This window comes from Lissotriton helveticus, chromosome 3_1, assembly GCF_964261635.1.
Source record: "Lissotriton helveticus chromosome 3_1, aLisHel1.1, whole genome shotgun sequence".
Lineage (NCBI taxonomy): Eukaryota > Metazoa > Chordata > Amphibia > Caudata > Salamandridae > Lissotriton > Lissotriton helveticus.
In genome coordinates, this window is record NC_136061.1 from 353,073,026 (window position 1) to 353,086,306 (window position 13,281).

General features: G+C 44.2%; 1 protein-coding gene across 8 annotated transcripts in view; it reads right to left on the reverse strand.

Annotated features, from left to right (window-relative positions):
* SLC6A4 (solute carrier family 6 member 4) overlaps positions 1 to 13,281 on the reverse strand; it is a 693,801-nt gene that overhangs the window by 30,488 nt on the left and 650,032 nt on the right. For all 8 annotated transcript variants that reach the window (XM_078680029.1, XM_078680031.1, XM_078680026.1 and 5 more), the window contains 2 exons: positions 4,308 to 4,420; positions 2,975 to 3,106 (listed from right to left, as the gene is read on the reverse strand). In XM_078680029.1, the coding sequence (XP_078536155.1) occupies positions 2,975 to 3,106; positions 4,308 to 4,420 (245 nt within the window). The remainder of the gene's footprint in view (positions 1 to 2,974; positions 3,107 to 4,307; positions 4,421 to 13,281) is intronic.

Below are 13,281 nucleotides of genomic sequence, written 5' to 3' on the forward strand. Positions count from 1 at the left end.
TCGTGTAGGCCTCGTTGGTTTGCGGGGATACTCGATCTCTCGGGTCTTGACCACCACCGGAGTCACTGCCGTCGAATCCGCCCGGTCTCGGGTTGCAGGTAAACCCCGAAAGAGGTGTATAGTGGTCCGGATTTATGATCGGATTTAAGGAGAGGCCGCTCTAATCACGGAGCTCGTCCTCTAAGCTGCCGCCATGCACGGCTGCAAGCCACGCCCCCCAGCTTCGTGACTTTTGTATCCATCTGAGTCCTGTTGATTTGCTAATTCTCTGAGAGCGCTAAGATGATAGGAATTGTTGGCTAGGAGAAGACATGTTCAATTTGTATTCTATGAGATGACGTTGGAAATTGTTGACGTATTGTTTGATGTATTTACTGAAAGGAAACTGTATTTTATTCTGTGCTTTATGATTTGCAAAAATCGAATAAAGCTTTTATGATACTGATACTATGAGTTTTCTGTGGGCTTTCAGGTTTGGTCATAGCCACAATATCTTTTCGATTGCCATCTTTATAAATAAATATATAGGTTTCGAATTGTGTGGTTGATGGAGGAAATGTGGCACCAGATTAACATAATTAGACCTCTGCTGATCTGTCTTGCACTGATATCAGTCACCAGGAATGCCAAAAGCTTTTGAGGGGCTGGGGTGTCAAACATCACACACAGCCCATCTCTGGGGTCCTGGCACCACGAGTACCTTGTTCAAAATATAAATATTATCTGAGACTCAGAGAGGACGCTCCAAAATATGGCACAGCCTAGCGGAAACTGGCGTTATATGGCTCTTCACGGGCTTATTACAGAAGCAGCCCGTGTCTACTTTTATGATTTATAAATATATTTAGCAGTGGCAGGGTGGAGTGGACGCCCTAAAAGGGACTGTAACAACAAGGATCATATTAGTGATGTCGTAAGCACACAAGTCTACCTAAAATGGCCAACATCTAGCCACTAAACAGTCTCTGAAGTCATAAAAACAGGCTGATCCTTCCAACTGGCTAAGTATCGATCTACTTTTGAAACCTGAATTGACGCCTCCTCACATAAAATGCACCTCTCCACAATGAAGAACAAGCATTGGGAAAGGTAATCATGGTGAAAATATTTGAAGAGATGAGCTGATGGTGCAGGGAGAGCAGAAACTACCGACCCCGGTGACCCCTCCGATTTCCCTTCCTCCTACAATGCGGCTCCCCTGGCATGACTTCATGACGTCATGCCTTGACCTCCACATATCAGTAGCGAGCAACATGAGCATGCACACATCGATGTGCATGCTCTCATTGCAGTCCTAGAATGAAAAAAGAAAACTGCAAGAAAAAAAAAACAGACTACCTTTGTGAGGGCCGAAAATAGAGCCCGATAGAGACCCGTTTCGAGGCCCCCTAAAAATAACTGCCGGTGCTCAGACCCGGACAGACCCGGCCCACCTAAAGCACTGATTATGGGGGTAACAGCAGGGCTTCAAGTCCTGCCGGTGCTCAGCAGAGGCAGTTCTAAAAAGCAGGTGCCGAAACGGGTAGCTTTCGGGCTCTCCTTTATTGTCCTCATTCTCCGAGTGAAAAAAAAAGAATCTTAATTTCGCAGCAGTACTGCCCTCACTGCCTTCCTTGTATCTTTAAAGAGACTCGTTATAGGTCTTTCACAGTCTCATCATTCCAGAACTGAAGCATTTTAACTATTTTATTCAAAGATGCCATCTTTGTTTTTGTTGCTTATTTATTATATGTAACTAACAACCATTGACAGAAAGAAGCATCAACATTTCAGTTACGCCCTTAATTATATCGGCTGCAACCATTTGAGAGACCCCCCCAGTTTTTTCATCCCACTTAAAGCCCTGCATAAGAGGTACTGCACCACACACTCCTACATTATAGGCTAGAGATAAGGTTTTCGATAGTGACCATACTTGTTGACTCCTTGCATGATCCTGAAACTTCCATAGGACTTTGCTGCTTTCCTTTCCTCTTTGACCACCACCAGCTTGTGATTTCAGAAGTTCAGTTAGGGTGATATCACCTTTAGCTCTGTTATCCTCTTGTGTGATTTGCTTACTGTTGATGGGGAGCCGCGATCTGATACCCACAACAAAGCCTCCAATGGAAAAAGGTGCAACCTCCACCTACTTAATCTGGCACATGCATCAACAATGCCATTTGCGATTACTTATAAGCGAAAAATAAGGATTCGCAAAAGGCTATCCATGTAAAAATCTCTTTAAAAAGAGCTATTTCTAAACATTCCATATTAAGGAATACCTCCTTTACCGCCTATAGGCCCATAGGAATCAATGGGAATGCATTCTCAATTTGGAATTCTCAATTAGAGAATCGCAAATTGAGAATGCAATTTCAAGGGTGCCTTGGTGTCAATAGGACACCCTGTTGCACCCCTGAAATCTGCATAAGAGTACATCTTGCACACACACATGCCCCAAGGGCATGGGTGTGTGTAAAAGGGAACTTTGAAAAATGCACTTTAGTGCATTTTTCAAAGTTTTTGCAGATTACCATGAAGTTCAACTTCATGATCCCCATTAGTGAAATCGCTAGTTTTTTAACTTTAATGCATTGCAATTAAGGAATCTCAATTTGCGATTCCTTAAATGCAATGGCCATTTAAGTAATTGCAATTTAGAGATTACATAAATTGCGATTTTTGCATTTGGGATGATGCATCCCAAATGCAAAAATACCGGTCGCAAGGGGCAGATTCTGAGAATCTGCCCATTTGCGACCGTTTTTTGCTTTGATGCATGTGGGCCTATATTCTGTGCTGTAATGTGAACCTCCAAGTCTTGTTTGGACTGAAACAGTGCATCCCTGTGACAGGTTCACACTCTGAGTCCAGCTTTATCTCCCTAGGATCCGCTGCTGATGCGGGATAAGGATTAGGCCGTTTGGAGGACTTTGTATCTTTTCAAACCTGTGTTGCAACAGTGGGAAGGAAATGTCAATCGGGTACTTACGAATGTCAGGGTGCTCAGCGCCCCCAAAAAGCAGACCGAGATGAGGCCGAGCACGAGCAGCTCCCTGCGTTTCCCCCAGACATGTGGGAACTCGTCCAGTAAGGCAGTGATCACACCCTCAAGACCTGCAAACTGGACCACCAAAAAGAAGAGAGTGGACAGTGAGATAGGACTGTTAAAATGTATATCTGAGTCTCAGCGCCCCCAGCGTATGAGAAGAAGCCTATGCCCTTATGGACAGCTTGACCCTGCCTCCACCAACTAGGACAAACAGGCACCAAACACCACACTTTAGCGTTTACCAGAGTATCGGCTAAATTCTTAAGCATTTAGCCAATTAGTATGCTAAATGGGTCACATAAATAATCGTAGCTCCAAACTTGATAAACGTACTTTATAGGACCAATAATGAACACCTTCATATAGAACGGATTTTTTGCTCTTGCTATTATTTTGATCAGCACAATTTCAGGTAGGCTGCACATAGGTAAACATACCAGAAATCTACCAGAGTCCAACAGTTAAAATTTGGCCTGGAACTGGCAGGATATTTTTATAGCACAAAGTTAAAAACACACCAATCCCAATTAAAAACTCTGCCGTGGTCCTCTGTACATCAGACATTAGGGAATAATAATGTTAGATACAGGTCATTCTGGGAGAGAAATAGTGGTCGTTGGGAGGAGCCAGTTGTTGCAAGTATTTGCCCTACGAATGCAATGGTGGTAAGTGGAAGGTGGTATAATGTTAGTGGTACTGCTAGAGTAATGGTGATCGGTGGAGTAGGGTGAAGTGTTAGGAGGTATTAATGTTCTCATACAGCAGGAAAAAGGCTAAACATGGTACACAATTAACAAAAGATAATAACAAAACCATATATATGTACTGGAATTATTACACTGAGAATGGAATGGCTTTGGATGGGGTGTGTCGTAGGCAGAAGGCGTGAAAGACACTGATAGGAGAACCAATGGGGGATCAGGAAGACGGAAGAAGGGAATTCAAAGGTAAAATAAAAACAAAATACGCTTAATGATCTAAGGGAAGAAAGGGGAGTCAGATGGCGATGCTTAGGTAGATGTGCAGCAGAAATCATGTGCAATACCTTCAAGGCACTGGGTCACTGATGTGACTGGTAAAAGAGCAGTACTTGTGCAAGTGACCAGAGTATGAATGAGATATGTGAAAGTGGGAGATCTGGGGAAGTATTCAGGGCCTGCATGGCTGGATAAAGAGAAGAGGGGCCGCCATGCGGGTGACATTCCAAGTGAGTGAGTGAAAGATCGCATTAGCACTCGGTCGTGCAATAGGAATCGGCCAATGATATACTCACCGTGCTGTCTAGACCCAAGGTGATCAACATCAGGAAGAAAATGATGGAAAAGAAGGTAGATGCTGGCATCTTGGCAATAGCCTCAGCATAGGTGATGAAGAGGAGACTTGGTCCTGGATGTGAGAGAAAGAGATTTTACTTGGCTTAACTAAATAAAATGGTCTAATGAAATAAAGGGATTCTTAATCCCAAGATTTAGAGGTCAGAATGTCTATTCTAATTAATCATTCAAATCAGCATCATTCTAATTACAGTACGTGTTAGAAATTGAGTTTCTGGTTGGCTAGGGTATGGCGGGGAGAGGTCTAGGTGCACACACGCGACATCCGCAACATTGAAGTAAGTGGAATTTTCTCACGCAGGTATTGCCAAGAAGGACGTGAGTTCGACGTACCTTTAACGCAATGAGAGGCCATACAAACCTCGATTATTGAACCTCCACTAACTATCTACGCTAAGCTCTCCTACCTTCTCATTCTGGCAGGATTGTTTCATCGGGAGACACCCCCCCCCCTCGATTCCATGAATCGCAACCTCGCACTTAACAAAGTAAAGATTTGCACAACTTTTTTACCTGTTAGTGTGGAATGTGTGTCTTTTGTGTGTCACCACTTGAATTGTGTGTGCCTGTTTCTTACACATATGTATGTGATTCACGCTGCGCGTTTGACCAGCATGTTTTTAAACGTTATAGGCCCAACCACGCTCGCCTTGGAAGCCTACATGCACCATTATGGAGCCAATTTACCCGTATGGAGCACTGCAGCATGAAAGAATATAATGTGTACCCCCCCCCTCGAATGAGAAGGGGGGTTTTGCTTTCTAATGCATTCTCTCCATTTTTACCATTACAGATATACAACGTGAATTAGCGATCGTATGTATTAACTACGCATGCTTTACTAGTAGCAGCGTTCACTCTATTTCCAATTGTTTTTCACTTTATTTTCTTATTAAGGTTTATTAGGAGTGGCAAACACAGGGCTGGTCTCTGTGTGGTCCTGAGGAAGAGCTAGGGGAAGCTCGAAACATGTTGATCATACACTGAATTCCGCCTCATCACAGTCAGGTTTCCCAGTGCAACCCCCCTTTTAGACATACCAACCTAGGAGCAAGAATAAAGTTGTTTAGGTCCACTAGCAAGGTATGTTTAATCACTTTCTAAACACTCCACCACACACTGCACCACACATAGTCTTCCACTAATAGTGCTCCTACGTAATTCCGCAAGTCGTAGCATGCCCCAGTTCGTAGAGAACTGGGATGGCCCCAAAGATGAAGCATTTCACAGTGAGGAAACCCTGGTGAGTGAGGGGACTCAAGAAATACATTTTTCTTTCTTTCAGGTTCTTCTTGATCACACTGATCAAGAGCCACACTCTTGAACTAGGTCTCAGAAACCCAATACCTTGGGTTTTCTTTATTTGGCTAGGGTATGTACCTAGGCCAGGAAGAACCCACCTCTCTAGTCAGGGCAAGTAAGTTACACACCAACGATATCCTGTGCTAACCCTCTGGTAGCTTGGCGCATAGCAGTCAGGTTTATCATCAGAAGCAATGTGTAAAGCATTTGCACAACACAATCATACAGAAACACCATGAATACACCGCAAAAGAGACTCCACATAGGACTATATAAACAAACATTTGCAGAGCAATATGTCTCGCATTTACGAGACTCTTAGCTATTGTCACTGTAAATGTCAATAGCTTAAATTCCCACAAATGTGAGACCTATTGAATTGGAAATATTGTTTGTTTCCAAGCGCCAGACGGTGCATTTGCACATAAGAGAGGCCACACCCCATTTTTAGACGAGCCGCGTCTAAAGAAAGGGACGTGGCCTTTATTAAGTGCAAGCGCGGCATGGGGGGCTTGGACACAACCCAAAAAAAACAATGTTTATAAAGCAATTTTTAAGCTATTGTCATGTACAATGCCAATAGCTCAAACTCTCCTAAATGCGAGACCTATGGCATTGCAAAGAAGCGGCCGCCATTGTCCCGGCTGCTTGGAGAGTGAAAGACCGCATGGCGCACTGAATGAAAAGAAAAGAACGTCGTGCTGGAAGTAAGACAAAACTCACTAAAGGAGATAGTGTTTACAGACTAAATAACACAGACAGTGTAATAACAGAAGTAAAATGGCCAGTCCTCATCGGAGGTTACAAATGAAGACAAGGCGGTACTAAGAAGGGACTCGCATGCCAATTACCGAATCAGAAGCCAGCATTGACAAAGGACAAAGACACAAGGCAATTAAAAATATGGGCAAGAGTAGGCGGAGCTTCAAGTGCAAACCCTAATACAGCAAGCAAAATGTAAAGCCCTGTGCTATATGTTTAAAATCAAGAATGGCTCGGCTCCCAAATACTTACAAGATCTGGTAAGCCCTTATTATCCCTCCTGCCTCCTTCGTTCCTCCATGGAAGAGGAATTTGAAATTCCCAGGATTAAATTGATGAGAATGGGAGGCCACTCTTTTCTTGGACCGACCCTGTGGAACTCTCTACCTGATGTGATGCGGAAAGAGAATTTGTATCCCAACTTTCGCAAGCAATTAAAAACTTGGCTTTTTAATCAACAATTCTAATTTAGGTTTTCAGAGTCTCTTTCAGGGCCTGCGCTGGGAAACCCTTGTTGGGTAGCTGTGCGCATTAGAAAAATAAATTAACATAACATAACATGCCTCGCAGAGCAGTGCATGCACTGTGCAGGCTCGACCTAGAAAACATATATAGTGTATTGTACATACAGAAAAATGACATGATTCATAAAGCTTTGCAAATTATGCAATTTGTTTGTAGATGAGTATCACTTTAGAAGCAGATGCACCAATTGTAGTCACAGCTAGTATTCATTCTCAGGGCAAAAAAACATAAATATCACGTATGCTTTTCAAGGCATAATAGTTGGAAATAGTACTGGTTATCCCGATCTAAACAAGATAAAAACAATATAACTTCAATTACATATGAATCAGTTATCACGTTTCAAGCGTAAGCATTCAGAATCACAGTACTTAACAAGGTGCTGGTGCTCTCTTTATGCAAGTTACGGTAATGCCTCTTTCAGGCTAGAATAGCACACACAACTACTGGGCCGATGTGGTGCTCTGCCCAGGGAGATTTCCAGGGGATCGACCTCCGCAAAGTACCACTCGATTATGGCCCCTTGCCGGGAAAGTCGAATGCAGAGCCAACACTTGTCGGACAGCCAAGAGCTGAAGTGCAGGGCCTCGCTGGGTAATTATAAACAAAGAGGTTGAGCAGTCTGCTCCCTCATCTACGTTTTATTGTCGGTGTCTGGATGGCTGTGTGAGCCTGCACACCACAGGCAACCTCAGTACGTGCTGCGGCACAGGAGGGAATCTCCCTCGGCGACGGGATCAAGCACAATGCAGGGAGAAGTTTCTTTAGGTGACTGTGTCCCGTCTATGGCTGACCGGTGGAGGACTTTGCGTTGCTGGGAGACGCTGGGCTTCTGAAGTCGAGATTCCCGCAGTGCTAACAAGAGGCCGGAGAGCGGAGACTCGCGCCGCGTTTTAGGTCAATGTACAGTTCTTCAATACACAATATTGTTCAGGATGTCATGCAGCGTTAAACACACTCTGTCCTGACAGACCCAAGTGTTCAACTCGCGCTGAGGAAATCCACAAGGAGCAGAAAACAGCACTCCCTCACGCTGAGATTAGAGAAGACAACAGCAGTACACAGCGCTCCCCACACGCTGTGCTCCTGGAAGAACACTTTGGGGGGGGCACGAAGAGATGGGCAGGCAGCAGGCCAGCACACAATGCAGGGGTCAAGTGGTAGTCCCTCCTGCAGCTGAGAAGTTAGCAGGCAGCAGGCCAACAGAACAAGGTAGGCAGCCCAAATGGCGGTCCCTCATGGAAGCACGACAGTCCTCTTGGATATGGGGAATTATAGAGCCAGCAGCATTAGATTACAAATCCACACAGTGTCTGGATGACTCAGAGTCAGTAAGCAGCAGGGCAACGAGAAGAAAAGCAGTCCATCTGAGTATCTTAGGCAGCACAGAGGTTGGCAAGCAGCAGGGCAACAAACAGAAAAGTAGTCCAGATGAGTCCTTTAAGCAGTGCAGTAGTTCTTCTGACAGAGGTTCAGAACCTGATTCAAAAGTGCTTCCCCAAGCCTGGGGTCAAAGCCCCTGTCCTTATACTCCAAATGTCTTTGATATAGGGGATGACTTCACAAGAACCTTTAGACATACACAACAATCCCTTTCAGCCCAGTCCTGGCTCCAGACGTCAGTGGGGGGGAAGTCGCCTCTTTGTTTGAGGGCAGGACTACGTCTATACAATTGTATAGTGTGAATGCCCGTTCACTCTCCCAGACCAGGAAGACCATCAGTATGCAGATGATTGCAGATATAACCCTGTCACACCCAACCATTCCTGTGTGGTGGCTGTCTGGAAAGTATGCACAAAGTGTTGCTGTCAACAAGGCGTAAACGTGGATTGAAGTCATCCTGCAAAGCACAAAGAGTCATCAGCACAAATAAATGCCCACATTCTAAAAGTGGCTTTTCTAAAATAGTAATGTAAAAATCCAACTATACCAGTAAGCAGGATTTATCACTACCATTCTAAACATACCAAACATGGTAACACTACTCCTTTCAGTTCAGGAATTACCACCTGAAAACCTATATAAGGAAATTCCCAATGCTAGCCTATGAAAGGAGTAGGCACAGTAGTGGGCACCAACTTTGGCTTCTTGTCACTACCAGGACATGTCACACAATAAAGGCACATGTCCTACCTTTGACATACACAGAAAACTGCCTATAGGGCTACCAATGGCCTACCTTAGTGGTGACCTATCTATAATAAAAGGGGAATTTAAGGGTTGGCAAGCCATTTTAAATGCCAAGTCAGCGTGCCAATAAAATGCACACACAGGCCCAGCAATGGCAGACCTGAGACAGGCTTGAAAGGCTGTGTCTATGGGTGGCACAAGCAGTGCTGCAGGCCCACTAGTAGCATTTAATTTACAGGCCCTGGGTATAACGTATACCATTTTAGAAGAGACTTATAGGTAAATTAAATATGCTCAACAGGTGCAAACCAATCATACCATGTTTGTAGAGGAGAGAGTGCATGCACTTTAGCACTGATTAACAGTGGTAAAGTGCACCCAGAGTCCTAAAATGAAAAAAAGAAGGTCAGAAAAATAGGCAGCGAAAGGAAAAAAGTTTGGGGAGAACCCTGCGAAAGAGGCCAGGTCCAACAATATGCTGGTAATAAATTGCCTGAATGTAATTACTTCAAAATTTGTATTTTATGTTGAAAGTGCCATTGCTTTGATTTTACATTTGAATCATAATGTGGATGCTGTAAAACGATGGAAGGGGGTACCTCAACTAATCTCCAAGCACCCTAAACTGATGCTTGATTGTAATATATCCATACCGCTGGACTCAAGCCTGCATATCTTTCAAAGCTATAAAACTGTGATTTTTAAATTACCTTTTTAAATTTCAAATAAATAATAGACTTTATGCACTGCCAACTTGGATCCTCCAAACACAAAGAGTAAAAAACTATGTTTATCTCCACCTGGCAAATCATAACATTGGTGCCCTACAAGATAATTATGAAAACATTCACATGTCCTGTATTTCTGCGTAGTGTTTACAATGCTAATGCCACAGTTATTTCACTTTGACATTTGCTGCCCTATTTTTGGCACGCTCTAGCTATCTAACTGCAACTACCATGAATTTAACAATGCATGCCGAAGTACATGGAACCTGCTGACTGGGGGCAAAAATGACTCCATCGTTACATCTGCCCGTACAAAATTGCAAAAATATAGCCCTTAGTGAAAACTTAACATCTGCAGTAAGCATGGGGCAGACAGTGTTTATCAAATTATTCCTGTGCATTGAACATAGATGAACAACCCATGGAAGGATGAAGCTTGACATTCAAAAATGGGATTCAAAGGAAATTGAAGGGGAACGATTTGTACCTAATTTGTTTACCTACGCCTCTGTAGGATACCATATCTGCTTTCAATGAAGATAGCCAACCCCTCCCTACTTTGCAATTTTCTTACCCATGAAACTATCATTGGCTGCTGCCTCACAAGACCAATTTTGGGCTTGACCACAGCTTTGTAAGCATTTAGGTTCCTCATAGGCTCCCACTTGAATTTGAGTCACAGCCTATCCAGTACCTGTGCCAAAATCTTGGACACAAGACGTAACTGCTTGTCACAGTTTTTTCGCAGAAAAATGCTTGGATTGATCCAGTTGTTTTTCTACATAGCCTATTACAAATATTGTATTATATACCCTTGGCAGAGAGAGAGATTTTTTGAAGATTAAACTCCATGCAGACCAAGGTCTAAGTGGTTGAGTGAGGCAAAAGGAACATGATATGAAATGTAGGAAATTGTGCCAAATCATGCCATTTAAGTATTTACCTAGAAATGCAATATGACTATTTAGGAAGGCTGGCATCAATTTGTCACGTATTGCAGAGTGTACAGGCATCACATTAGAGGATGCAACTTTATTGTACAGGTGTCCTGGCCAACTGATTGAATAAACTAGTCACCTTCCACTAATATCCAATATTTTTTATTTCAAAGGATTTATGAGTAGCCTGCCTGATTGTAGTGGTCCACTACTTACAACAGGTGCTGCAAGCCAGTGATTGGCACTTTTGAGGATGAATAGATGCTATAACTTTGGAGGAAATTCCCTGGCCTTCTGTAATATCAACCCCATATTTCTTGTGTATAAGTTGAACAACAGAGGTGCCTATATATATATACCCCATTTCAGTCCTTACCTTATCTGAAGTATGAGTCCAGTAACACCCCAAAGTTAAGGGTCATACCACACACTATATCAGTCATTATCAAAGAATGTCTTTAATATTAAATTGATACTTCCAAATAAGGAAATATCAAAATACCTCTTAAAACATAAAAGTTAAAAGTTGCAAAACAAGAAACGACAGTATGTATTTTAGAAAATACCATTGAAGAATCTGAATCTTGCACAGCTTCCTGAGCTGTTGGGATCGCAGGCGAATGTGGTCTCTGACAGGAGAGAGTACCAAACCACTGACACAGGATTTCAAAGGACTTATGCCCACATGCATCATTGTGAATTGCATTCGCAAACGGTGCGGATCGCAATTTTCGGCCGTTTGCGAATGCAATTGACAAATTTGGGATGCATCATGTTTTTCGCAATTTTAGGAACCGCAATCATGTTGCGAATTCTAAAATTGCGATTGCATTTAAGAAATCGCAATTTTAGATTTCTTAAATGCAATGCATGAACATTTTTAATTTGCGAATTCAGTGCCCTTCATGGTAATTTGCGAAAACTTTCAAAAATGCACAAAATGCATTTTTTAAAGTTTCATTTTACACACACACATGCCCTTGGGGCATGTGTGTGTGAGAAAAATGCACCAAGTTGGCCGCTGGACAGGAGCTCTACTAAGAAGCTCCAGGGCTTGGGATCACAAGATTGTGAAAATCCCTGTCTATGCCCCCCATCCAGCCCCTTGATCAACATCCCTGCACTGGTGGATACGTCAGCTACGCAACGATACCTGTAAATTATATATCGGAGCGACTACATTATGCAAAAACTAACTCTTGGTAAAATCCCACCTGAAGTCCACATGATCCACTGTTGACTCTTCGACTCGGAGTCGGACCGTGTCCGGGTCGGAGGTAGAGTCTTGGCGCAGCTTGCTGGTGTGAGTCTCAACCCGGCTGGAGTTCGTCTTGGGATAGCCGGAGGACGTTGATGGGCTCGGGCAGCTCTGGAGCCTGCTCCCCCCTGCCGCCACCATGACGTTGCTTGATGTCCTCGAGTGCTGCGAGCTGGAGGTCGCCTCGGACTCCAGGACTGTGGAGGTGAGCCTCGGTGCACGGCTCGCTGAACTCCTCCTCGACCTTCCATTGCTTTCGTGCTACCAAGGCCCCCCCTGATGTGCTGCCGTGGTTGCCGGCTTCTGGGCTGGACACTCCCGTGCTCTTGCCCTGAGCGTCTGTCTGGTGCTGTGCCGGCTCCCCCCTGAGCTGTGGACCGATTCCTGCGGGCCATTCGGGGCCGTCCGCCGCCCTCCGTCCGCCTCCTGAGGCTACGACTCGCGGCTTTTGCTCCCAAAGCCTTTGTCCCTGAGTTGCCCCAGCGCTGAGGGAGCCTTTGGGGCACAGGCTGTGTTCTTGGCTTTCTTGACCCCCCCCTCATGCTACGGCCACTTCCCCGACCGCCGTGGTTCGTGGACTCGCTGATCCTGGGATTTTGATTCCTGGTCCTGCCGACTGCTCGAGGTTCGATTCTGCCCCAGCAGGTTGCCTTTGTCTGGGCTGTGGCGTGCTTGGGCCCCTCGTGGAATTTGAAGATGACTGTTTGCAACATGTCATAATGCTGATAAAAGATTCTTCTGGCTCGTTTTTATTTTCTTGACTCTTTGAGCTGCTACACTCTGGGATTGTTCGTCTATTTCTCGTCATGGCTCTGACTGGGTAGGCTGGTTCCCCTTTGTGGTTTCAGACGTGAGGTGACCGTTTTCTCTCCTAATTCACAAGCAATGTTTATTAGGCCTCCATTTTGCCTTTTTGTATTTTGTTGTTGTTGTTCACTTGCCTTGCTGATTAATAGACATTGAGAAAGGACTCACTCCTCCTCCACAAAATCGGCGGCCATCTTTGAAGAGAGCCCGGATTACGATTTGCACGTGTAACTCCAGCCTGCCATCTCATCACCTTAAATTACATTCTTCTCTCTCCATGATATCCCCCTTTTCCTAACTCCTCCTTCTATTCCTCTTAGTTGTTCATTTCCTAGATTGTCCTTTATATTTATTTACTCGGTTAGCCATTCATCACCCCACTCCTCTTCTCACTTATCCCCCTTCCCCCTCAGTACCCTCACTTTATATCATATCTATATATCTTCTACTGGTTACTTTTTCC